Source organism: Mustela nigripes, chromosome 6 (assembly GCF_022355385.1).
Source record: "Mustela nigripes isolate SB6536 chromosome 6, MUSNIG.SB6536, whole genome shotgun sequence".
In the NCBI taxonomy this organism is placed as follows: Eukaryota; Metazoa; Chordata; class Mammalia; order Carnivora; family Mustelidae; genus Mustela; species Mustela nigripes.
In genome coordinates, this window is record NC_081562.1 from 67222468 (window position 1) to 67249793 (window position 27326).

At 34.8% G+C, this 27326-nt stretch overlaps 1 protein-coding gene across 1 annotated transcript in view; it reads left to right on the plus strand.

Moving 5' to 3' along the window:
- INTS13 (integrator complex subunit 13) overlaps positions 1 to 27119 on the plus strand; it is a 28408-nt gene extending 1289 nt beyond the window's left edge. The window contains exons 2-17 of the mRNA XM_059404789.1: positions 212 to 448; positions 2444 to 2518; positions 7237 to 7439; positions 7809 to 7889; positions 9154 to 9244; positions 11014 to 11142; positions 12709 to 12793; positions 15418 to 15507; positions 15685 to 15774; positions 16840 to 17018; positions 18102 to 18272; positions 18524 to 18678; positions 18969 to 19199; positions 21041 to 21180; positions 25659 to 25794; positions 26762 to 27119. Of these exons, the coding sequence (XP_059260772.1) occupies positions 224 to 448; positions 2444 to 2518; positions 7237 to 7439; positions 7809 to 7889; positions 9154 to 9244; positions 11014 to 11142; positions 12709 to 12793; positions 15418 to 15507; positions 15685 to 15774; positions 16840 to 17018; positions 18102 to 18272; positions 18524 to 18678; positions 18969 to 19199; positions 21041 to 21180; positions 25659 to 25794; positions 26762 to 26801 (2121 nt within the window). The 5' untranslated portion in view covers positions 212 to 223 and the 3' untranslated portion in view covers positions 26802 to 27119. The remainder of the gene's footprint in view (positions 1 to 211; positions 449 to 2443; positions 2519 to 7236; positions 7440 to 7808; positions 7890 to 9153; positions 9245 to 11013; positions 11143 to 12708; positions 12794 to 15417; positions 15508 to 15684; positions 15775 to 16839; positions 17019 to 18101; positions 18273 to 18523; positions 18679 to 18968; positions 19200 to 21040; positions 21181 to 25658; positions 25795 to 26761) is intronic.
- The last annotated feature ends 207 nt before the right edge of the window (positions 27120 to 27326 follow it).

The window sequence follows — 27326 nt, forward strand, 5'->3', positions numbered from 1 at the left end:
TTACTATGGTGTAGCTTATCCCTCCAATTGATAGTTACTTTATGGTCATGACCTCCTTAAATCTTGTCCTTTGTTGGATAAATTTCTTTGAATACTGATTATTCATGTTCCCTACCAAATCTTTTTGAGGAAAAAACATTAATTAGGAACAATTTAAGGATATTAAATGTCATATATGAGACATTTGGCTAATATATTTTATCCCTTACAGGTTAAAACAAAAATGAAGATTTTTTCTGAATCTCATAAAACAGTATTTGTTGTAGATCACTGCCCTTACATGGCAGAATCATGCAGACAGCATGTCGAGTTTGATATGCTGGTGAAGAATAGGACCCAAGGAATCATACCTTTGGCACCCATATCTAAATCATTGTGGACTTGTTCAGTAGAATCTTCCATGGAATATTGTAGAATAATGTATGATATATTTCCTTTCAAAAAGCTGGTGAGTGTGAAGTACAAGCAAAATCATCATTGGGGGCGGGGGATGGACTTAACTGTCTGTTATATTTTTTACATAAGAATTTACTATAGTTTTGACTTACAGCTGTTTACTACTTTTAAAAATGTGGTATGTGGAACTCTTTTGGGGGATTAACATGCTATCTATATTTAATTAGGGCCAATAGCAATAATAACAGCTAACAGTTATGGAGCATTTACATGTGCCAGTCATTTCCAGAGTGCTTCATATTTATTAACTTCTTTAATTTTCACAACAATCCTGTAAGGTACCTACTGTAATTACTGGGACAATATTCAAAGTGTATAATAACCAGAATAGAATTGAGAATAACCATTGAGACCGTTGCCGGTCAAAGCAGAAGGGATGTTGGGTGTAAGCAATGTCAGATTGTTTTGGTAGATATCATGTGAATATCAGCTTTGTTTATTATTGTCATGTTGGAGATCTAGAAATTGAGGTAAATAGAAGAAACTTGTCCTGAGGCACACAGCTAGTTAGAGACAGAACTAGCGTTTGAACCTAAGCAGGCTGGCTGCTTATAGTTTTAGTGGATACACACTAAATTGCTGCAGGATTTAGCCTTATTACAAGAAAAGCTCTTAAGAATGCTAAGTGGAAATTATTTTTTTCCATAAGAAGAGAGATTGAGGATTGATAGATTCCAAATATGAAAATTATCTTCAGGTTTCATCATCTCAGCTGTTTTATTTTGGGAGTCATTTGGTTACCCACAAATGGATGATTTGCTTTGTCTCATTTGGAGCAGCCTAGGCTGAGACCTAGCCAGTCTCTTAGACTACCACAGGCAGGAAAGTGGCAGTAAGGCTGAACGTAGAGAATCTAATACATTCAGATATATTCCAAATTAAAATGTAAATTGTTTTTAGTCCCTCTGCAAATTGTGCATGATGTAGGGTAAAAGAACATAAGGAAGATATGAGGGGAAGATAAGTAGTAATTTCTGATAGAGGCTTTGGTTCAAATTCTGGCATCATTAGCTACCACATTGTGACCTTGATCATATTGCTTAATTTTTCCAAACCTCAGCTTCCTCACATGTAAGCATAACACCTCTTTCTGTGATGTAAGATTTCAGTGAGATAATATAACTAAAATGGCTAGTAGAATATGTCCCTGTTAGAGAAGACTTCAGAGAGAAAACCACTTACCAAATATATTAGGGATGCAAAACTCATATTTCATGGATAGTTAGAAAAAAGATCATGGATTAGATCATGTAGTCCAGGGGAAAGAAATAGTCTTACCCTCCTTCAAAAGGGAGTAATCATCCATCATCTTATATACTTTCTAATATACCCTTCTAATATATCTATTATCATTTTTCTCTGTAGTATTTTTTTGTTTGCTTTTTACTTTAGGATAAAGTCCAGATGGACTATTTTGACATTCAGTGCCTTTCGTGGTATGGCTAGTACCTGTTTCTCTGAGCCTATCTCCCACCCGTTTGCCTGCTGGGACCTTTTCACTCTTCTGAGGGTACACATTTAGAGGCCTATGCATTTGCTGTTTGCTGTCCAGGAATTCTCTATCCCCAGCTCCATTTATGGCTGGTTTCTTTTGGTCATTTGGTTTGCAGTCAGTTGCCAGTTCTGTGGAGAGCCCTTCTCTGACCACTGAACCTAAAGCAGCTAACCAATTTGGTTTTCATAGCATTTATCACTCACTGAAATTCTCTTGTGCATTTACTTATTTGGATTCTTCCTATACTGCCCTCTATCTTACCACTGCCCCCAAATGCCTGACTTACCCCATATTGTGAGTGATAGAACTTTTATTCGTTGCTGTATTCCCAAATCCCCAGTGCCAAGGATAGCACCTGGCATATACTAGGCATTCTAGAACTATAAAGTGAATGAATGAATCAGCAAGCCAGTGCTAGAGACTGCATATTAAATATGATATGATTGAGTGGAATTGGATGTGAATACTAATTATGTCTTTGAACTCTGTTAGGTGAATTTCATTGTGAGTGACTCTGGAGCACATGTTCTAAATTCTTGGACTCAAGAAGACCAAAATTTGCAGGAGGTATGGTTAGGTTTTGAGCTGTAGCCATTTCTGAAAATTATCTGAATGTGGTAATAGTTTCTTGGAAAACAATTTGAAAGATTTTTTCTTTTTATCAGTATACTATTTGCCTGTAGTTTTAAAACAATACTAAATGAAAAACAGCTGTCTTCACTCCAGTCTTTTCCCACTTCCTAGAAGCAAACTTTCAACTCTAGCTCATCTAGTATGTACTTCCGTATTTCTAAATAATGGTTTTTACTGCTATTGATTGAGTTCTCAATTTAAACTTTATTTTTTATCATTATTGTTAATGAAAATTTAACTTTTAGATTTCTTGTCACCCATGCTTACCCTCTTACCTTCCCTCATTTTCTCAGTGTTGTTATATCAGAATTTTTGTTAATTTAGAATTGCATATTTGCAATGATATCTGTATAAAGTGTTATTTACTGCTAAGCTAAGTAGTATATATGGGTATATCCTTTCTCTTTTTTAGGTTTTACTGAGATATCACTGACTTACAGCTCTGTATAAGTTTAAGGTGTACCACATAATTATTTGACTTAAATATTTTTTCCTTTTTTGTGTAACTTTTTGTTTATTGCTTCAACTTATCATTTCCTTTTTTTCTTAATTTGCTTTATTTTATATGTATCTTGCTGCTTTTCCTCATGTCTCTATAAAACCTGTCAATATATAGGGGTGCCTGGGTGGCTCAGTGGGTTAAACCTCTGCCTTCAGCTCAGGTCATGATCTCAGGGTACTGGGATCGAGCCCCGCATCGGGCTCTCTGCTCAGCGGGGAGCCTGCTTCCCCATCTCTCTCTGCTTGCCTCTCTACCTGCTTGTCATTTCTGTCTGTCAAATAATAAATAAATAAATAAAATCTTTTTTAAAAAGTTAGTATTTTTATCATAAGTGTATGAGAAATTTAGCAGCTTGTTTTTTGCTTGAAATACTTCTTGGAGCATAGTCTTTTGCTCTAGTTTGAACTAGCTGCTTTCTAGGCCTGATGGTTTTTAAACATTATTTGTCTAAGGATATTGAGATTTGTGATAGATTATGTTCTTTGCTTTTGTTGAGTTGGGTGACAGACTTCAGTTTCCTGGGTTCTTTACTGATGAATATGAATATGAGAGGCATTAGTGAAATATTTGAATACATTTTTTTGAATGATTTCATGTTAAAGTTTTTTTGTTAATGGATATCCTTCAATAGAAATAATTTCATCTAAATATGTTGTAAATGGAACTTTTTAAAAAAAAAAATTTATTTATTTATTTATTTATTTGTTGGTCAGAGAAAGCACACGAGTGCACAAGCAAGCAGAGTGACAGGCAGAGGCAGAGAGAGAAGCAGGAGCCCGATGCAGGACTCGATCCCAGGACCCTGGGATCTTGACCTGGGCTGACGGCAGCAGCTTAACTGACTGAGCCACCCAGGCGTCCCGTAAATGGAACATTTTTAAAGAAAATGTGTTTATCACAGTGTTTGGTCTTAAAATGTGATTAGTGTTGTAATATGTAAACATATCTAATCTTTTATTCTTTTGAGGTAATACACTCGCTCAGTGGGCTTTTATTGTTTTGGCTTTGCATTGATATTACTCCAGAGCATTCTTAATTCTTTCTTTACTTTAAAAAATAATGAAGACTCTGTACATTCTCTCTGCATTTTCTTTTTGAAAGGGCATGTATTTTTGCTTTACTTTTTTTAAGAGGTACTATGAAGGAAGCCTGAAGCCTCTCTAATTGTGTCTGAATAAAAATCAGTACAAATTTGTATAGGTTTTCTTTACTTCTGCAGTGCTATAAAAGTTGTGCATTTGATAATGGTATGTATAGTAATGATAAGAGAATTGCTACTTCCCTCTGCTTTCTGAATGTGAAGGCACATTGTATCATGCTGATTGCTTTTAAATTGTGAACAGAAGGGGAAACTAGTTAGGAAGGCAACTATATAGCAGATCACTGGTGTTTAAGATTATATAAAATAATTGACATTTTGTATACATTATGTATAATCTTGTTTGTGTTAACACATTTAATGTTTAGCTTTGGTTAACCATGTCACACCTTTCCCTAATTATTGTGAACAATCATGAGTAACAAGTGAAGTAGACTGAAGATGAATTTTGGGGCTAGAAGGGTTGTAAACATCCTTTGCTTCGACTCCTTTCATGTGCAGGTGAAGGAACAGAGGCCCACGGGAGCCAGACGTGTTTTGACTTACATACCTGGGACCAGGGCTCTTTCTGTTACAGCACATGACTCTATCCTATACATCTTAAATTTTATCACCCCAAATTGTTGGAGTTCAGACGTTTGGGTCTGGTTTTTGTAGGCTCAATTAAATAAAGTTTGAAAGTATTGCACTAATATGGGACAGATTATATTTTTTTCACTTTTAGGTTAGGAGAGATTGACCAGGGTTACAGTGTTTAAAGGCATAGCCAGAATTTCATTCCATCTTTGTCTGATTCCAAAAGTTAAGCCTGCTTTCTGCTACTTTCTCTAGGACCACAACATCCCTAAAAAGCTACATTTTTTTTTTTAAAGATTTTATTTATTTATTTGACAGGCAGAGATCACAAGTAGGCAGAGAGGTAGGCAGAGAGAGAGAGGAAGGGAAGCAGGCTCCCCACCGAGCAGAGAGCTTGATGCGGGGCTTGATCCTAGGACCCTGAGATCATGACCTGAGCCGAAGGCAGAGGCTTAACCCACTGAGCCACCCAGGTGCCCCCCGAGCTACTTTTTTAATTGAGTTTCTCCTATGTACCAGGGACTTTGTATAGTCATTTATACACAGTTTTTTTCTTTCTTTTCTGATTACTTTTCATGAATAGGTAATATTTACATAGTTTAGAAATTAAATTTACATATATACATACACATGTATGTATAACCTACATGTACTTATGTACACATATACATATTTGTATGTGTAGTAAAAGGTAGACCTTGAAAACTTTCCGGTTCATCCCCTGACCCAGTTAGTGGTGTGCTAGACCCCGGTTATACCAACTTGGAACAGGTGAATGTGTTCAACTCCTACCAACTTTGTGTTCAGTAAAGCTTGAAATCTGCCATGGTGGGAGTATTTTATTTAACCATACATACTGGCAAAAACAAGTTAGGACTTCCCTGCACCCCCAACTTCAGAGAGAGCTGATTTACCAGCAAATTACTGTTTATCCCCACCACTATTAGTTTTTTATGGCTCATTCCAGAGTGTCTATCCATATACAAGCAAAGTCCTTCCAGTTTGTTCTCTTTCAAGATTGTTTTGGCTGTTCTCTGACTCTTGCAATTCTATATTAATTTTAGAATCACCTTGTCAGTTTCTACAAAGAAATCAGCTGGGATTCTGACATGGATTAAGTTTTAATTGTAGTTGAGTTTGAGTAATGTTACTATTTTAACAATATTAAGTCTTTCAATCCAGGAACATGGGATGTTTTACATTCATTTAGATCTTTCATTTCTTTCAACAGTGTTTTGTAGTTCTCAGGGTATAAAATTTGCACTTCTTTTGTTGATTTTTTCCCAGAGATTTTTCTTTTTGTGCTATTATAAATGGAATTGTTTTCTACATTTTTGGGTTATTCATTGCAAATGTGTTGCAGTACAATTTTATTTTTTATTATTGATTATGTATCCTGTAAATTGCTGAACTTGCTTATCATTTCTAATAGTTTGTTAGGGGATTCCTTATGATTTTCTACATACAAGATCATATAGGGGCGCCTGGGTGGCTCAGTTGGTTAAGCATCTGCCTTTGGCTCAGGTCATGATCCCAGGGTCCTGGTATCGAGCCCTGCATTGGCTCCCTGCTCTGCAGAGAGCCTGCTTCTCCATCTCCCTCTCCAGCTCCCCCTACTTGTGTGCTCACTCACTCTCTTTTTCAAATTAATAAAAATATTTTTTTTCTTTTTAAAGATTTTATTTATTTATTTGACAGACAGAGATCACAAGTAGGCAGAGAGGCAGGCAGAGAAGGGGAAGCAGGCTCCCCGCCGAGCAGAGAGCTCAATGTGAGGCTCGATCCCAGGACCCTGGGATCATGATCTGAGCTGAAGGCAGAGGTTTTAACCCACTGAGCCACCCAGGCGCCCCAAATAAATAAAAATATTAAAAAAAAAAAAAGTCACGTCATCTGTAACATAGAGATAATTTTACTTCTTTCTTTCCAATCTGGATTCCTTTTATTTCTTTTTCTTAATTGCCCGGGCTAGGACCTCCAATATAGTGTGGAATAAAAGTGATGAGAGAAGACAGCCTTCTTCTACTCCTGATCTTAGAGGGAATATGTCCAATCTTCACTATTAAAGATGATGTCATCTGTAGGTTTTTTGTTGGTGACATTTTCTGCTTGAGGAAGTTCCTGCCTATATCTAGTTTGTTGATTGTTTTTATCATGAAAGGCCCTGGATTTCGTGAAATGCTTTTTCTGTGTTTATGAAGATGATCATGGGGTTTTTGAAAAATTTTATTGGTATTTATGTTAATTAATTTTCAGATGTTAAATCAACTTTGCATTCCTGGGCTATAAGTCATGGTGTATAATTTGTCATGGTGTATAAATCTTTTTATATGTTGCTGAATTTGGTTTGGCGGTATTTTGTTGAGGTTATTTGTGTCCATATTTGTAAGATATACTGGCTGTAGTTTTCTTGTGATGTCTTTGTCTGACTTGTACATACTCTTGTCAATATAATCATTTTCTCTTTTTCTTCAGCTAATGGCAGCATTAGCTGCTGTTGGGCCTCCTAATCCACGAGCAGATCCAGAATGCTGCAGCATTCTGCATGGTCTCGTTGCAGCAGTGGAAACCCTGTGTAAAATTACAGAATACCAACATGAGGCTCGTACTCTATTAATGGAAAATGCAGAACGTGTTGGAAATAGAGGACGAATAATTTGCATTACTAATGCAAAAAGGTGAGACATTAATCACAATAATTCTTTCACTAAGGGAATTTTAATGTCTTATTACAGTTTTTATTTGAAAAAACAGGGGCAGCATGTTAGTGTTTAGGCATATTTCAAGTAGCCTTTCTAATATTGAAGCCGTATTTATCCAGTTCTAACATACTCATTTCAGTGAAATCTACTTAGATTGTCATCATATCGGTTAATTTGACTTTTTTTCTCATTAGTTTTTCAGCTGATTCTTTGGTATTGTGAGTGAACATGCTAAAGACAGTTCTTATTGAAGTAATTTTAAGTGCTTATAACAAGATACTGCAGCTGAATAGTGTGTTTAATTTTTTCACTGTATATTCAGGTTTGTTCTTTTTTATGCCATAGTGATAGTCATGTACGAATGCTTGAGGATTGTGTCCAAGAAACAATTCATGAGCATAACAAGCTTGCTGCAAATTCAGATCAGTGAGTATGATCATAAGTGAAATAAATACTCCATTTTATAGTCCTGTGTTTCATTATAATTATTCCAATGATTATAACAGTAATTGGTAGCATTCCCTTGAATTCTCCACTGGCTCTACAAATTAGCCAAAAAATGTATGTTTGATCAGAAAATTTTTCCATTTTCTCTTTCATGTTAAAATTTTACTTTTTTTTTGATAGGAAAGGTGATGAGAAGGGTAAAATAATACATACATTTATAAAGCATACTTATTTTGATGGCTTGCTCTCATACTTTGTGTTACAAACTTGTAGTTGGTAGGACTATTTAATATGTACCAAATCAAAACATAACTAATTGCATTGTATGAATTTTTTAAAAGGATTAAAGTTGGGGCACTTGGGTGGCTCAGTTGGTTGAGTGTCTAATTCTTGGTTTTGGCTCAGTTCATGATCTCAGGGTCATGAGATCAAGGCCTGCATTGGGCTTGGCACTGAGCATGGGGTCTGCTTAGGGTTCAGGGTTCTCTCTCTCTCTCTTCCTCTGCCTCTTCTACCACCTCCCCTCCACTCACCAAAAAAAAAGTAAATAAAGCTATTAAAGACATGTTTAGGACAGTTGCAATGTGGAGTTTATATTTGATTGAACTATTACTAATTTTCTTAATTGGAGTACTGGTATTATTGTCAATGAGTGGGATTATTTTCTATTATTATTACCTGATTTTTGTCCTTAAAAATCATTAGTTTTTGGGTTTTTTTTTGTTTTGTTTTAAGATTTTATTTATTTATTTGACAGCCAGAGATCACAGGTAGGCAGAGAGGCAGACAGATAGAGAGGAAGGGAAGCAGGCTCCCTGCTGAGCAGAGAGCCCGATGTGGGGCTCGATCCCAGGACCCTGGGATCATGACCTGAGCCGAAAGCAGAGGCTTTAACTCACTGAGCCACCCAGGGGCCCCAAAAATCATTAGTAAAAGAGAAACAAATACACAATATATTCATTTTCTCTGTGGCGGTTATCTATTAAAAATTATTCCTGATTACAAGACATTTTCCTTTATTTTTCAAACACAAGAAAGTATCATTTTTGCATTTATAGTAAATTCATATTCGTATTAGTAGAGCAATTATGTGGTTTTTCTAAATATTTAGCTTTTATATTAACAGCAATATCCGATTATAGAGATATACTGTTTTGATATATTAAACTTTCAATAGTTTACCAACCTGGATTCTTTACATACTGTGTATTCTTATATTCTAAGTAAGAAGTTTCTCTTTAAGTCTCATGCAGATTCAGAAGTGTGAGCTGGTCTTGATCCATACTTACGCAGTTGGTGAAGACAGCCTTGTATCTGATCGTCCTAAAAAGGAGGTAAGTGCGGAAGTAATGCAAGGACAGATCACTGTTATTTATTAATAAGAAGCGCTGAGAAGGGTTAGCATAGGGGCGCCTGGGTGGCTCAGTGGGTTAAGCCTCTGCCTTCGGCTCAGGTCATGGTCCCGGGTCCTGGGATCGAGCCCCACATTGGGCTCTCTGCTCAGCGGGGAGCTTGCTTCCCCCTCTCTCTCTGCCTGCCTCTCTGCCTACTTGTGATCTCTATCTGTCATATAAATAAATAAAAAATCTTTAAAAAAAAAAAAGGGTTGGGGCGCCTGGGTGGCTCAGAGGGTTAAGCCACTGCCTTTGGCTCGGGTCGTGATCTCAGGGTCCTGGGATCGAGTCCTGCATCGGGCTCTCTGCTCAGCGGGGAGCCTGCTTCCTCCTCTCTCTCTCTGCTTGCCTCTCTGCCTACTTGTGATCTCTCTCTCTCTGTCAAATAAATAAATAAATAAAATTTTTTTTAAAAAAGGGTTAGCATAAAAATGGTCATATTGCCAACATTTTCTGCCAAGGTCTTGAGAGTTTCAAAGCAATCTCTATGGCAAAACACTTAGGATGATTCTTATGTTACAATCATAGATGTTAAAATGCTTTCTGTTTTGCTTGCCTGTTGAAATTTAAATGTGTTGCAAAACCATACATAGTCTGTATTGTTCCTAAAATTTCAGTTACTGTAATGGATTTCAGTTGCTTTAATGACTTTTTATTGTATAAGAATCTATTTTTCATCATTAGAAAGGCAATATACTTTTTAACAAAAATAGACTCCGATAAAATTAATTTTACATGTCCAGAGGACTAAGCTAAAACTAATTTTTAATCTTGGTTTTACTTTTTAAATAAATTTGAACAATTTTAAAGGGAAAAGATGAGTCTGCTGATTTTTAAATAGATTGTATCACATAATATTCTCCATCAGTGTTGTGTTTAGAAAATAGATGTATGGATTTATATAGTTATATTAAATGTGTATGTTCTTATGTTCTGGTTTTTCACTTAGCCTTAATTTATATAAACATGGGAAGTATTACCTTACCCAAGTGTTCGATAGTTAAGTGGTATTTTTAGGTCATTAACTCTATCATTGTGTTTTTAGGTGGTTTCCAGTGAAAGCCCCTCCCTTTTTTTTAAAACGTTTTTCTGCCTCTTTTGATAATGTGGGTGCATGTTGGCTTTATTTTGTGATGACTAAAAATTTATTTACACTAAATATTATACCCTGGACTGAGTGAAGGCTTATATAATCTTGTTGTAAGTAACTTTTGGTAGCCTGATTGCATTTTTTGGTGGTGAAATATGACATTTATGGCAATTTCCACATTCTTTATTAAAATAAGTAATTTTAGTTACAGGGCTTTTTCCTCCCCACAAAATTAATTGTTTTCTATAGTATTTCTCTCGGCCATTTCAAATCGTTTTGCATATAGATAAATAGAAGTAAAAACTATAAACTAAGATAAATATTTAAATCAAAGACTATTCCACACTTAAGTTGCAAGAGAACAAAGACTTTGCCTATTTGCTACATCTTCTAATAGTTCAGTTTCTGGCAGATAATATAGTAAGTTCTTAGTATTTATCTGTTGAGTGAGTGTATGAGAATTTTTTGCTAAAATAATGATCATAGTTAATTTATGGGCCTTTTTATTTTTTCTAAATTCTAAAAAGTAAAAATACTTATATTCCCATCTGTAAACATATTGGCACTAGGTTACACTATATTAATGTTTTATGGGTTTTTTTTAATACTTTTTTTGTAGTTATCTCCCGTTTTAACCAGTGAAGTTCATAGTGTTCGGGCAGGACGGCATCTTGCTACCAAATTAAATATTTTAGTACAACAGCATTTTGACTTGGCTTCAACTACTATTACAAATATTCCAATGAAGGTAGGCAGCTCCTTTTCTTGCTATTTTGAAAGCTCTGCTTTGCTTTTTAAAATTTTTTTTTGACATGTATTGTTTATTTTAATTGAACCTTAACTTTTTCTCCCCATATCATATTTTCTGTTTTGCTAGCCCACATTCAGTGTCTTTGACCAGGTCAGTACATAGTGAAAAGCAACAAGAAAGTATCACAGAACAAAATCCTGTATTTTTCTTTTTAGTAAGAGCACTGTATATTAGCTTTTTTTGTTTTTAACTATGTTCTCATTATTTTCATCAAAATCTAATCTGTGTCTTAAATGATTACTTTTTCTGTGATTCTTTTCCTGACAAGTATGTTACTAGATTTTATTTTGTGCATCCTAGTGGATCTTTTATTTCCTTTATTATTGTTCTTACTCATCTAGTATGAAGGTGTTTGTAACTAATAGATCTGACGGGGAAAAAATAGCTTGTAGTTTTAAAAGTTTATTATATTCCAGCTGAAACGGAAGATGTAAGTCACATGATTTTACTAATGGATTTTGTTAGGAATCTGTTGGTACCTATTCATTTCCATTATTTTATCACTCAGTTGCCTAGGACCAGCACAACGCCTGGCCCATAATAAGCTTCAGGTGAATTTTTACTGAGCAGAGTTGAATTTAATTTTATTGGTTACATTTGCAAATATGAAGTAGTCACCATATCTAAACATTCAAATTGGCTTTAAGTCCAGTTTCATTGTTTTGCTGCCACATAATGAACACTAAATTTTTTGAGAAATATGATCAGTTTATTATTAATTTCCTCCTTATACCAATGGCTGGCTCTCTAATAGAGATTGTAGCCTTATCCAGTGGAATGGTTTGGATGCAGAAGCAATTATCAAGTAAATTAGCGTAATATATTTTAATATATGTAATTTCATGAATTACAAGAAAAATACTCTGAGGGTGACAGATACCTTGTTTTTTAAATTTGATCATATTTGTGTGCAACTGGTGTGACTCTTTCTTCATATCTTTTTCTTGTAAATAGATAATATTGAAGTTCTTATATACTAATTAGTGAAAACAAGTTACTAAACTTGTTTATTAGTCTGTATTTGCTATTTCATATAACTGGTATTTGCTAATTTCTTATAGGTATTTAAAGATGCTATTTCCTCCTGTAAAGAACTACTTCACTTATAATTTGTATAAACTCTTTCAATTATATAATATTTATATATAAATATATAAATATTTATATATTTATATGTAAATATTATGGCAGTGTTGGCAGGACGGTACATTTGGAGTAAAAAATCTAACGGTTTGGAAGAGTCATCATTTATGATAATTCTGATGTAAGAAAAATCATTAAATACTTTATTACTTATATATAGCTAGTAATTTTTATATAGAGTTCATATTGCCTTGGAAAACTATTGCATCTTTAAATAGATTAATCACTGAGCAAACTTTCCCATTATAGCTAATTATTGTTGCGTGTATTTTACCTCACTTGAAGTAAGAAGCAAAACGAACAATAAGTAACTTAATTATTTTGAAAATAAAACCAAGTTATTTTAAATTTTGCTTGAAGGAAGAACAACATGCTAACACATCTGCCAATTACGATGTGGAACTGCTTCATCACAAAGACGCTCATGTGGATTTCCTGAAAAGTGGTAAGTAAGAGATGTCGGAAGCTAGTATTCTGTAAGATCTGACATATGAAAGCATACTAACAACTTTGAGAAGTTTGTCAGTAAACAAACCTGATGGATAGTGGCCATTTCCTTCCACACTTATTCCACAGTATTATCTATTAATGACCATGAAACTAGCATTCTGTAGAATTTTCCTCTGGGAAACATGAGGTGACTAGAACAAATACTGAGAGGGATAGCCATGACAGTCATGTCATAGTTTCCTTTTGCAAGCAAACTGCTTTGGGGGGAAAAAAAAAAAAAAACTGCTTTGGGAAAGCAAAAAGAACAAGAACTGACTTGAAAAGTGATAGACTTCCAGCTTGCCTGCATAAAAACCAGTTGTTTTTAAATTTAAATTTCTTTTCTTTCCCCTAAAACTTAATTGAGTCAGTAGATCCCATCACCAAAATCATTTCTGTAACTGTATCAGCATGGTTTGGGGGAGAAGACTCTGGAGATAATAGATAAGAGTTTTAGCTAAATCTTTGCCACCATCTAGCAAGACCCCTGTCTGTAGACTTCAGTTTGCATACTTTACTGAATTGAAGATTATTAGATGAACTATAATATTCCATCCATTCCTAAAGTTCAGTGATGTTGCCTTTAAGTTTTGGCATTTGTGTTAAGTCCTTTAGAATATTTTCTATGGAAGTTGATGCTATCAGAGAATAAATGGTTGACTTTGATCATGTTGTATACAACTTTTCTGAAGTTAATACCTTCAACCAGTCATAACATTTGTTACATGTATAAGGAATCTTGAAATTAACCTAATACAGATTTCTAACATGAGAAAAACTGTTAAGATAAATGGTTTTATTTATGTTTAACAAAGGAATGTAAATAACTTGTTTTTAAAAATATAGTATGTGGAAATTACTAAGAATCTGTGAGGTAATAACCAACTTTTAAAATGTTTACTTTTTTTTTTTTTAAAGATTTTATTTATTAATTTGACAGAGAGAAATCACAAGTAGACGGAGAGGCAGCCAGAAAGAGAGAGAGATAGGGAAGCAGACTCCCTGCTGAGCAGAGAGCCCGATGCGGGACTCGATCCCAGGACCCTGAGATCATGACCAGAGCCGAAGGCAGCGGCTTAACCCACTGAGCCACCCAGGCGCCTATAAAATGTTTACTTTTTAAAACAAAAATATTAAGAGTGTTCTTTGTGACACAAAATATTTCTTTCAGATAGTTATTGATTGACCTGTTGTATGTGTGACATATGGGCAACCTATGTAAAATGCTAGCTTTGCAGTAGGAACAGGGTGCTGTGAGAATGTAGGGATTGCAGGTGATTATGCCTCCATGGTTAGGCAAGCTTTCCAGAGATGACATAAGAGCTGGATTTTGACGAGTAAGCTTACACTTTAGCCCGCACATCTTACCTGAGCTCCAGATCTACAGATTCTACTGCTACTGCCTAATTATATGTACTGCCTCAGAGTCCTAAAACTCAACACTCCCAAAACAACTGAGGAGCTCTGAGCCCTGAATTGGTAGTCATTGTCGCCTTTTTTATTATTTTTTTTCCTTAAGATTTATTTATTTGAGAGAGAGCGTGTGCGCATGTACACGGTTTGGAGGCGATAGACTGAGGGAGAGGGAGAAACAGACTCCTTGCTGAGCTAAGTCCCAGGACCCCGGGGATCATGACCTGAGCTGAAGGCAGAGGCATTAACCCACTGAGCCACCCAGGTGCCCCTCTACTTACCTTTTAGATGAAAACTAGTTTTCACTTTCTCAAAGAAACTGTCCCCTGATGTCTTAGATTAGGTCAGATCTCTTTTTATAGATGCTCCTGGTACTGTATACATCTTCTTCAAAGCTTTGTCAACTTTATAGTTTGCATTTGTTCATTATTATTTTATTAGCATCTAGTCACTCTAGATGTTGTGCTTTAGAGTCCATTAAGGCAAAATATGCTCACTGTTCTATCTTTTTTTATATTTACTTTGCAGACCGTTCATTTTATGTTTCTTCTCATAAATTCATTAGGATTCAGGATGATCAGTTGTGTATTTTAGATTTCTGAAGCTTTCTTTAAGTATTTAACCTTGTTGTCTTATCATTTAATGGTGTCAGAGGGGAGCAGTTGTAGATTCTTAAAATTAAAAAAAAAAAAAATTGCTCCTAAAGCACCCGGGTGGCTCAGTCGTTATGTATCTGCCTTCTCTTCAGGTCAAAAAGAGGTCCTAGAGTCCTAGAATCAAGCTCTGCATTGGGTTCCCTGCTCCACACTGGAAAGCCTCCTTTTCCCTCTCCTACTCCCCCTGCTTGTGTTCCTGCTCTCACTGTGTCTCTCTCTGACAAATAAATAAATAAAATCTTTAAAAAATTTTTTTTTTATTTTGCTGTTGATTTTCAGTGCAGTGACTGAAATGATTGATTAATAAGAAATATGGAGGATAGTTAAATAATTTATTTTAATCAAAGCTAATATCCAAGTTTTACTTGGTATCTTTCTAGGAGACTGTATAAAAATGATGTTCTCTGAGAGGTATTTTCTTGCCTAGAGTTTAAACTGTTCTGGAAGTCTTGAGTTAACAATTTGAAGTTTGTGATCTATTTCATATTGTTTTTCTGGCTTATTCTTAAAGGTGATACCCACATAGGAGGCAGCAGTAGAGAAGGCTCGTTTAAAGAAACAATAACATTAAAGTGGTGCACACCCAGGACAAATAACATTGGTAGGTATTTTAAAGAAATTGAGAGAGAAAAGAACCAATCAAAGGTTCTTAAAGTATGTATGTCTTTTTGAATTTTTGTTTTTCATTGTGTTAGGGTCTCAATGAACATTTTTTTCTCTTTTAATTATGGAAATATTTCTTTATATTCTTTCAAATCAGTGTTTTCTTCCATTTCAGAATTACACTATTGCACTGGCGCTTACCGAATTTCACCTGTAGACGTAAATAGTAGACCTTCCTCCTGCCTTACTAATTTTCTTCTAAATGGTAATTTTCAACATTTAGTTGTTTTGTCTGAGAATATTACAAGTGCAATTATTAGTAAGAAATGTGAAAATCTGAATTCTAGAAAGCTCTCTTTAATATAGTCTGAACATATTTTATCTCCTAAAACACTTCTAAAGTTACGTAATAGTAAGAACCCTTTTAGCAGTTTTACTGTTTAAAAATAAGATGAGTTTATGCCTTTCAGATTGTTGTATCTAAAAAAAGTGTTATTTAATATATTTTTTAAGTATTTTTAAAGATTTTGTTGTTAGAATCTAAGTTGATTTTTTTGGTAGAATAGTACAGACTATTTGTTTTGGCCTATTGAATTTTAAATTGCAAGTATATATGAATTTATTTTTTGCACAGTTTACCTTAACCATAAATACTGTATTTTCAATATTATACCATATGATTCTTAACACATGACTTTGAATCCATGGTTTCCTTGTGCGAAAATTGAAAAAAAATTATGAAGAGTCCATTTACTGGATTTAAATTCTTAAAATAGCTTTACCAGTGATCACAACCCAGGTTTGAAAGCACTGATGTGATGGGTCAAAATTAAGCAAAATTTGATTATCAGCCTCCATAAAGTCCAGATTAAATAACCTTTCGTCATGTAAAATAAAAAGTAGTTAGAATAACCATGCTGATATATAGGAGGTATTGTGGAAGTGAATGGAGACTTTTTGCTTTCTCCCCCAAATATTGTATAACTTTGAGATTTGAAGAGTTATCCAACAGTTGTCTCCATTTTCTTCTTGATGTCCGGGAGGAAAATCTTACGTACTTGTAATGTATAAATTTTGTAACCAAACGTTATACCAGAGACCACTATACTTACTTTGGAAAACTGCATAACTATGTAAACTTGGCATGACCAAGAGAAAACTGAGGCTAGAATTCAGGCTCTTAGGACTTGAAATGCAGATATACTGAATTAGCCAATGCTGCTTAAAATATGAGGCTTAATGAAATGAAAAATCTAGACATAAATTTTAAGGGAAAAAATAAGAGTTTATTTGAACTTCATCACTGATAGAATAATCTTGTTTTTGACAGGTCGTTCTGTTTTATTGGAACAACCACGAAAGTCAGGTTCCAAAGTCATTAGTCATATGCTTAGTAGCCACGGAGGAGAGATTTTTTTACATGTCCTTAGCAGTTCTCGATCCATTCTAGAAGATCCGCCTTCAATTAGTGAAGGATGCGGAGGCAGAGTTACAGACTACCGGATCACGGTAAGATTCCAATATTTATAAATTTTATGTTTTGACTCTGTCACCATTTAGCAGGTAGTTACTGAATGGCTGTTACATGCTAAGATCTGTTACAAATGGGGTTTGGAGAAGTTAATGATATATTATTCTTCTGATTTGACTTTTCTGTCAAAAGAGCTCTTTATCACTATATACTCTTCCTTATATATTCAGTGTGTATCTAGAAGTATATGGGTAGCAGTGACCCCTGAAATTGTAGGAAGGAATGGAAATTGATTTGAACTAATATTTCAGGTGGAAGTTTATTTTGTTTTAAGTTATTACTTAATGGCAAATAAAAACCTTTCAATATTTGGCCACTGCTGCTTTGTAATAACACTAAATTTTTGTTATTTAAAGGTATATGTAAGGAAGTTTTATTTTGGGTAGAAGTTCTGTTCTGATTTTAATTTTTTCAATCCCCCTCCCCTCTTTTACATTTGGTACTTCAGAGTTGTTTGCTTTGAGGTGGTGGTAAAAATTAAATGTGATTAATGTATAGGAATATACTTTGTAAATCAAAAAGTGTTACATACTGCAGGTAATTATTTTTGATTAGGCTTTTTTTTTTTAATCTTTTTTAATAAGGAGAAAACTAATAAACATTCATCACAGAAAACTTAGGGAATACAGATTTCTTTTTTTTTAAATCAAAAACAAAGACTATAAATTACCTATAATTCTGTCATTCAAAGATAACCACTGTTAACATTTTGATGTTATGTCAAGGTAATTTTTAAAGTAAGCATTGGTATTCTAATATGATTAATCCCTGATATAAAAGAGTTAAATTATATAAGTGAAGAAAAATGAATGTTCCTTGGTTTTTAAAAAGTAGAACCATGAATGCATTTATGTTTGAGGCTTTCTTCATCTCCCCTGTAATAAAGGCGAATAGGTTTCATGTTCAAAAAGAAAGGAAAAAATTAGTAAGGGGACTGTTACAGGAAATACTTTGTTGCATATCACAGGACAGAAGACATCAGGGAAACAGACTATTACATGTAATCCATACTGAAACATTAGAAAATAGTTTCTAATTTTATTTTATTTGGTTATCATTAGGATTTTGGTGAATTTATGAGGGAAAACAGATTAACTCCTTTTCTAGACCCCAGATACAAAATCGATGGAAGTCTTGAGATCCCTTTGGAACGAGCAAAAGATCAGTTAGAAAAACATACCCGTTACTGGCCTATGATTATTTCACAAACCACCATTTTTAACATGCAAGCGGTAAGTATTAAATAGTTTTCAATCTTTCTTCTAGATTGGTTATATATTCTTTATAGATATCATTTCTCAAGCAAAGAATCAAATATAGGAATTTGCTGTAGATTAAGAATTACTAATAGAAAATTGAAATGATGGTTATAGGTTATCTCACCATGGTGATGTTTAAAATCAATTGAAGTTCTCCCTAGATGCTTTTGATATTTGTTTTTCAAGACAGATTTTCTTTTTATTTCTTAAAAAAATTCTAACAGGTAGTTCCATTAGCCAGTGTTATTGTGAAAGAATCTTTGACAGAAGAAGATGTGTTAAACTGTCAAAAAACAATATACAACTTAGTTGATATGGAAAGGAAAAATGATCCTCTGCCTATTTCCACAGTTGGTACAAGAGGAAAAGGCCCTAAGAGGTAGTTTTTTTCTTACTTTCTCTGTATATCACATTACTTGATACATACTATTTTTAAGCTAACTTATTTCATATGTAAATTATATGGTTGGAGGTATGATTGAGATGAAATGATACAAAATACAGAATATCAGAACTGGATATTATAACTTAGAGTTACATCATGAACTGTCTAGGAAGAAAAAGTCCATGTGTAATGATTCCTTTTACTTTATTTTACCAGTAGCAAATGACCTTCAATATTATTTAAAGAGTATTTCTTAAGAACCCAATTTTAAATCTTTACTTCAGAGATGAACAATACCGTATCATGTGGAATGAATTAGAAACCCTTGTCAGAGCTCATATCAACAACTCAGAGAAACATCAAAGAGTCTTGGAATGTCTGATGGCATGTAGGAGCAAACCCCCAGAAGAGGAAGAACGAAAGAAACGAGGACGAAAGAGGGAGGACAAGGAGGACAAATCAGAGAAGGCTGTGAAAGATTATGAACAGGAGAAATCTTGGCAAGATTCAGAGAGGTGACTCTTTTTTTTTTTTTTTTTTTTAAGATTTTATGTATTTATTTATTTGTTAGAGAGAGTGAGAAAGAGCGAGCATAATCGGGGTGAGTGGCAGCCAGAGAGAGAAGCAAGTTCCCCGCTAAGGAAGGAGCCTGATGTGGGGCTCAATCTCAGGATCCTGGGATCATGACCTGAGCTGAAGGCAGACTCTTAATCAACTGAGCCACCCAGGAGTCCCAAGAGGTGCCTCATTGACAATAGGGTACCATGGTGCATTTTGGTGTATCACATGCTGCATGTAGCACATTCATACATTCATTTAATACATGTTTATTTAATTTTATAACTAGTTTGATACCAGTTTTTGCTTTATGTAGTATGAATATTAAAAAAATGGTTTTATTTCTTTGTTCAGTAAATACTGAATGCCTTGTTTGTGTTGTGAATTTGGTGTAAGATTCTTGCCCTGGAAAAATGTACAATGTTGTGGTAGAGATAGACATGTAAGTCATTGATTACACCAAAGTGTGGAAGATGCAGTTCTAAAAATAGGCACAGGATATCCTTGGGAGCATAGAGGAAGAGCAGTCTTATTTCTGAAAACCTTCCTCAGTAATACACTCTTTTCCCTTAGTTTGTGATTTAGACAGTAACATCAAGGTTAAAATTTTTTAAAAAACATAAAAAGTAGTAAATACTTTTTTTTTTTTAAAGATTTTATTTATTTATCAGAGAGAGAGGGAGAGAGAGCGAGCACAGCAGACAGAATGGCAGGCAGAGGCTGAGGGAGAAGCAGGCTCCCTGCTGAGCAAGGAGCCTGATGTGGGACTCAATCCCAGGACGCTGGGATCATGACCTGAGCCGAAGGCAGCTTCTTAACCAACTGAGCCACCCAGGTGTCCCAGTAGTAAATACTTCTGAATAAAAGTATCATAACATTTCAGCTGGCTTTGGCTTCTACCTCCTTGCCAGAAATCAGAAAAAGAATCAGGTAAATATTGTAATGGCCATGTTAGTAAGTCCCTTAAAAACGAAACAGAACCTACTATGGAAAATTTCAAACATCTATAACAACAGAACTAATAGTTACTCATTTATTTTTAACAATTCATGGCAGATCTCATTTCACATATATCCACAGCCACTCACCTCACCACCACCACCACTTTTCCTCCCACATGGGAATATTTTGAAGCTAATTCTAGAAATCATATCATTATATCCAAAAATAAGTAGAACATTTTATTCTCTTTGACCATAGAAGTTCATTTCTTTCTTAGGGCTACTGAATTTCTGGAACACAATTAGCTCACTTTAAGAAGAGTGGGAAAAGGTATTCTCATTCAGACACCACTGATGTTTATATATTTTGAGATGTTTCTGTTCTCTGATGAAACTCAAAATGAGATTAGAGTTTAGTTCTTAATTTGTGAACTGTAAATACATTTCCACAGCATGTAAACTGGGCCACAAATGTTAGTAGATTTCTTAATCTTCAGTGTAATTTGAAATAGTATTTTGTCCGTATTTGTAAAAATTAAAATTGTGACATTTCTTCCAAAGATCACACTTCTGACATTTTAAAATTTAACTTCCTAAATTTTCCTCCCATGTTTTCTTATTTTACAGTGAACTACATTAGTGAATTATTACATTATTATGATGAAGGAGAAGGGAAATGTGTTTAATTCATTAAGTTCTCTTACCTGATTTTAGGAGGAGGTTGATATTTAGATTAGTTTCTAGGTTTCCTCTGTGAGAGCAGCTATCTTTTATTAAAACCAATTTGCAAAGTCTAGTTTAATTATTGAACCCGTTAGATTTAACACTTTCAATTTTATTTTTTGTCCCTCTGAAAGATTAAAAGGAATCTTAGAACGTGGAAAAGAAGAGTTGGCTGAAGCGGAGATTATAAAAGATTCGCCTGATTCCCCAGAACCTCCAAACAAAAAGCCCCTGGTTGAAATGGATGAAACTCCACCAGTAGAGAAATCAAAAGGTAAAGTGGGAACTGTGGTGACAACTGTGTTTGTAAAAAAGTTTTCCGATTTAGTTTTTCTGCAGTGTCATTTAATATTATTGCATATGTGAGGAAGAGCTACTAACTGCTTCTGGATGTGGTTTGGGAAATTCTCCTTATAGCCTTGGAAAACAAAGGCAGAAAATGAATTTGTTGGTATTAAAGGAAAAGTAGTGTCATACCTTCATTATCGAAGCCTTTGGAAAATAAACACTTTTATTATAAAATCTGTGTTTTAGGAAATTTTAATTATGTGAACTTGAATTCATTTATATTCTTGACTCTATATCAGGTATGCTAGGTTTACTGAACACAAACTCTTCCTTAAACTCGTACTGAACTTAGGGAAAGATCTAATTTACCTGTCTACAATTTGGTGTGAATGACTTTCAGTAAAGGTATTATAAGTAATGTTTTCATTGTTAAAAACAAACCAACCAACCCACAATGTTTTAATTTCATTTTATCTCTGAATAGAGTGAAATGCTTAATTTCTTCTTTAAGGAATTCTGGCTGTCAGATATGAATTGGGCTTGGGAGCTCCTGAAATTGTAGGCTTTAGTTGTCTTGAAGATAAATTAGAATTAGTCCTTTTAGAATAAATGGCAAATGATGTAACAAGGACTGTCTGGTTTCTTGCTACTATGCCTTCCCTAAGGCAGTAAGACTTGGGGCTAGATGTGTTATGACTTTTGGAAGGTGATCCTAGGGAGAAGCCTTGTTTGTTTTTTATATACTTCCATTGTGTATATATAATGTGATACATGTAAATACCTCTCCATTTACTGATTTTTTTGAAGTCAGAGATAAGGGTGATCTTACCGTATTTGCCCTTCAGGCATTTGCCAGAGTGCTTGGGAAATAAATAAATGTCTGATAAATTACTCTATTTTTCACAGGCCACAATTTGCCAATTGATTAGGGTGAGAAATTTAGGTTTAATCTAAACAATGTTTCTATGTTCCTTGGAAAATAAAACTCTAAAAATTATTTATGGCAGAGTTAAAAGAAGTTAAAAGAAGAGTTAAAAGAAACCAAAATCCTATTAGTAAAAAATAACTAAATGAAAGTGTGTCCATAGGGTAGAATTTATATAGCTCAAGAATAGTAATTACTGTTCCCTTTTGCTAATGTGTATCATTCATATTTCAACTTAAGCAAATCCTTTTTCAGGAAGGACTTCCCTGACCTCCATTTATAATTAAGTTAGATGCTTCCATTGCATCCCAGGATTACACTAGGTAGCACTTAGAGTCTTGGATTGACATTGCTTGTGGACATCCTGCCTCTACTACTAATCTGAAACATTTAAAAAGATTGGGCTTTTTATTTTTAAGAAGGCTCCATCCCCAATATGGGACTCGAACGCATGGCCTGGGGTCTCAGAGTCTCACGCTGTACCAACTGAGCCAGCCAGGTGCCCAAAATGCTAGGGCTTTTTAAAATTTACTGTGTGGGACACTTATGTGGCTCAACTGGTTAAGAATCTGCCTTCCACTTGGATCCCTCATTGAGCTCCCTGCTCAGTGGGGAGCCTGCTTCTCCCTCAGTCTGTTACTCCCACTGCTTGTGCTCCCTCTCTCTCTGAACAATAAATAGATCAAATCTTTAAAAAAAAATAATAATAAATAATAAAATAAAAGTTAGTGTTATATCATACCACTCAATTTCCTGGTGCATAGAAGTTAAACTATTACTTGTTGAATGAGTGAATGAATGAAAATATAAGGTAAAGGGGGAAAAAGCAGGCTACGAAAACACATATACCATTATCTCCATTTTATTTATTATTTTTTTTAAAGATTTTATTTATTTGACAGAGAGAGAGGTCACAAGGAGGCAGAGAGAGCGGGGTGGGGGGAGTGAAGCAGGCTCTCTGCTCAGCAGGGAGCCTGGGATGCGGCCTCGATCCCAGGACCCTGAGATCATGACCTGAGCTGATGGCAGAGGCTTAACCCACTGAGCCACCCAGGCACCCTCCATTTTAAGATTTTTTTTTTTTTTTTTTTTTTGACATAGAGAGAGATCACAAGTAGGCAGAGAGGCAGGCAGAGAGAGAGGAGGAAGCAGGCTTCCCGCCGAGCAGAGAGCCCGATGCAGGGCTCAATCCCAGGACCCTGGGATCATGACCCAAGCCGAAGGCAGAGGCCCAACCCACTGAGCCACCCAGGCGCCCCCCTCCATTTTATTTTTAAAAAGAAATTTGTGTACATACCTACATCTGCTGGTCACTTTTTTTTCCCTTGTCATTCTAAATAGATCCCTGATGCTTCCCAGACTGGAAGCACTAAATAGATTGGCCCCTATGAGAAGTGATTTTGTTGCAAATCACTCTCTTCAACTCTTGTAACTTTCCTTTCAAGGCTGATATTTGAAATTCGGGGTTTTTTTTCTGTTCTCTTTTACAACCTAAGTCATATGTCTCTTCTGATTAGCAACTTCTGCAGGTCTTTTATTATATACTTCAGTTTCATCTGGTTTGAAAAATGACTTCCTGGGACTGTCCAAAGTAAATTTTGTGCCAGACATATACTCTGCATGTAAGGTTAGGCTATTCCAAACAGACCCTCTAGATTTGGTGAAAATCTCTTCAGCTCTTGTTTTGATGGGCAGTTCTGTGAGTTAAACAGTTCCATCACCCAGATGATTCTCTAGGACTATGCCTTTGTAATCATCCTACACTCCCCTTACTCTCAGTCCTGCATAATCATTGATACATTTTCTTTTCCTATAATTGTGCCTTTTTCAGAGTGCCATATAAATCATAAAGTATGCAGCCTTTTGAGGTTGGCTTATTTGATATAGCATAATACATTTGAGATTCATCTGTGTTGTGTGTTTGTCAGTGGTTTTTCGAAACACATTATAGATAACTAGTTTTATTAGAATCTGCCAACTTATTTTTCCAAACTGGGGTGTCATTGTGTGTTCCCACCAGCAGTTAGAGTTCTGGTCGTTCTGCATCCTCCAGAGCCTTTGCTGGATTTCTTTTGTTTCTCCTCTGATTGGTATGTAGTAGTATTTCATTGTGGTTTTAATTTCCATTGCCCTCATAACTGATGATGGTGAGCCTCTTTTCATTTGCTTATTTTCCATCTGTATATATTTCTTTAATAAAGGGCTCATTCAGATATTGTGGTTACATTTAAATTGGGTTGTTTGAGAGTTTTTTGTTGCATTTTGAGAACTTCTTTTTTCTTCTGGATACAAATGCCTCATTGGATACGTGATTTGCAAATATTTTCTCCCAGTCTGGTTTGTCTTTCTCCTAACTGACTTTTATGAGCAAAAGTTTCCAATTTTGATGAAGTCCAGTATATAAAAAAAAAATGTTATGGTTATGCTTTTGGTGTTATTGATAAGAAATTTTTGCATTGCCCAAAGTCACAGAGTATTCCTACATACTTTTTTAGGAGTTGTATACTTCTAGATTTTACATTTAGGCCATGATCCATTTTGAGGTTTTTTTAAAAAATTTTTCCATATGGTGTAAGATATGAGTCAATGTTCTTTTTTCTTTTTCTTTTTTATGTAATGTCTCAATTGTTGCAGCAGCATTTGTTGAAAAGGCTATTTTTTTCTTCATTGAATTGCCTTTGCACCTTTATCAGATATCAATTAATTTTATATGTGGAAGTCTGCTTCTGGGTTTTCTTTTCTGTCCCATTGGTCCATGTGTCTATTCTTTTGCTAATACAACACTGTTAGGATCACGATAAGCAGAGTCTTAAAATCAGGTAGTGAGTCTTCTTTTTTCTACTTTTCAAAATTGTTTAGACTGTGCTAGTGCTTTGCCTTTTTCTTGTATTGTGTAGGAAAGAGATAACATAGCAAACTTGAAACTATTATCATTAAGTTTGGCCATTGGTTGGCATCTAGGAACTTGGCTTCTAACACATTCCCTGAATGATGAAGTTATTTTGTCTTACATCTGAACACTTGCCTTCTACCTGAGAGTCTAGACTTTGGTAATTGTAGTTTGGTAGAGAATGCTTTTCTGTCCAGCTCTTAATAAAAACCCAGGGTTCTGAGTCTTACACGGGCTTTTGGGGCAGAAATTTTCTACATACACAGCTGCATTTTTGCTGCTGGAGGGACCGTGCACTTGGTGTGAACCTTCACTCTAGGGAGAGAGCATGTAAGGCTTGCAAGTGGATTCTTCTGTCCTTTGCTTGGTGTATCTCTTGCTCTTATTGATCTGGCTGTGTATCCTTACTCTGTTGCTGCAGTGGTTCTTAGCCCAGACTGTAACTTTATATTTAGTTACTTTAATCCTTCCAGCAAATCACCAAATTAGTAACTGGTCTTGGGGACCCCTGGACATTTAGAATAAGGGAAAGATGATATTGCTTTAATTTTATAAAATGAACAATGGAATTAAAGGTGAATTTTTTAAATTTGAAAATTTTAAAGTAATGAGTTCTACCTTGTTTCTCTTCTTTCATATGTAACACCAGGGCCAGTGTCCTTATTGTCCCTGTGGAGTAATAGAATCAATACTGCCAATTCCAGAAAACATCAGGAGTTTGCTGGACGTTTGAACTCTGTTAATAACAGAGCTGAATTGTATCAGCATCTTAAAGAGGAAAATGGGTCTGTATTATTTATTGTAGAAATTGTTTTTCTTAATTGCTTTATTACAAGTTAAAGTAATAAACACTGCTTATTTGTTGTGTTCAGCATTTTTTTTTTTTAAAGATTTTATTTATTTATTTGACAGAGAGAGATCACAGTAGGAGAGAGGAAGGGAAGAGATCACAGAGAGAGGAAGGGAAGCAGGCCCCCTGCTGAGCAGAGAGCCCGATGTGGGACTCGATCCCAGGACCCTGAGATCATGACCTGAGCCGAAGGCAGCGGCTTAACCACCTGAGCCACCCAGGCGCCCCATGTGTTCAGCATTTTTTTATTACTAATATAATGAGTTGATACATGTTACCTATAAAGAGAAAAAATTAACTCCTTTGATTCTTGGTACTTATAAAAGACTTGATTATATTGATTGTAACTCTTAGAGGATTGTATTGTAATCTATTGTAATCCTTAGAGGATTTCATTGCTCAATAAACATCACAGAGGGAAAAATCAGGAACACTTAATATACAATACTGACTCTTATTAAAAATGGGAGAGAAATACATTTCTATTAAGTACTACAGTATTAGAAATGTTGATTTTAATTAAATAAATCTCAAGTCTGATGATTTTAACATCCTTTTTGGAAGACCTTTTGAAAATGTATTGGTAAAGGAGTTCTTTAGTGGAAAAGAAAATAAATTTTTGAGTAAATGGTAGAAGTTTTTTCCTTAGTTTTAAGCTTGAGTGGGTACCATGAAAAAGTCGGGAAAGTGACTTTATTTCTCTGAGCTTCAGTTTTTGTTCTATCTGTGAAACAAGGAAGGTAGAGTAACCAGAGCGACCCAACTGTAGTCCTTTTCTAAAGGACAGATGTTCTTTTGTCCTATGAATATATAGTTTAATTTTGTGTGTAAGTTGGAGAAAAAATATGGGTAGTTACTGAATGTTTTGTTTTACCACTCATTTTTTTCCTTCTGTTTTTCAGAATGGAGACGACAGAAAATGGCAAAGCCAGCCGGCAGTGAAGAATAACTTGAGGAACTAAAATTTACTATACATACATATTTTGGGCAGAATTTGATATAAGTACTTTTACAGCAAGATTGTATAGTTATGTTGCCTGGACTGGTTTTTACATTTTTAAAATATTTCAACTAACTTTATCTTTTTTGTATTAATTGTAAAATTGGCACATATATCAAAAAATATACATTTGAAATTTGTCCTCCCAAATCACACAAATTTATTTTATGGTAAAAGGATGTTCCCTCTGGAAATGTTTTTTAAAAAATTCTTAGGCTTCTCTTTGCCAAATAAAAACTAAAAATTTCTGAAGTGCAAAATATTGGAGTATTCTTTTAGAAGACAGGTAATTTATTGGATGGCTGTCATTTTTAAAAATTTAAAAAAGAACTCTCAGGATTTAGGTGAGATTTGTAATACTCAATATAAAATATTTTCTCTTAATCTGCAGCATATATACAGTGCTTTTCCAAATAAGAATGTTGTTTTTGTTTATATTTTATTTTGTGTAGGTGGTGTAGGTGTTA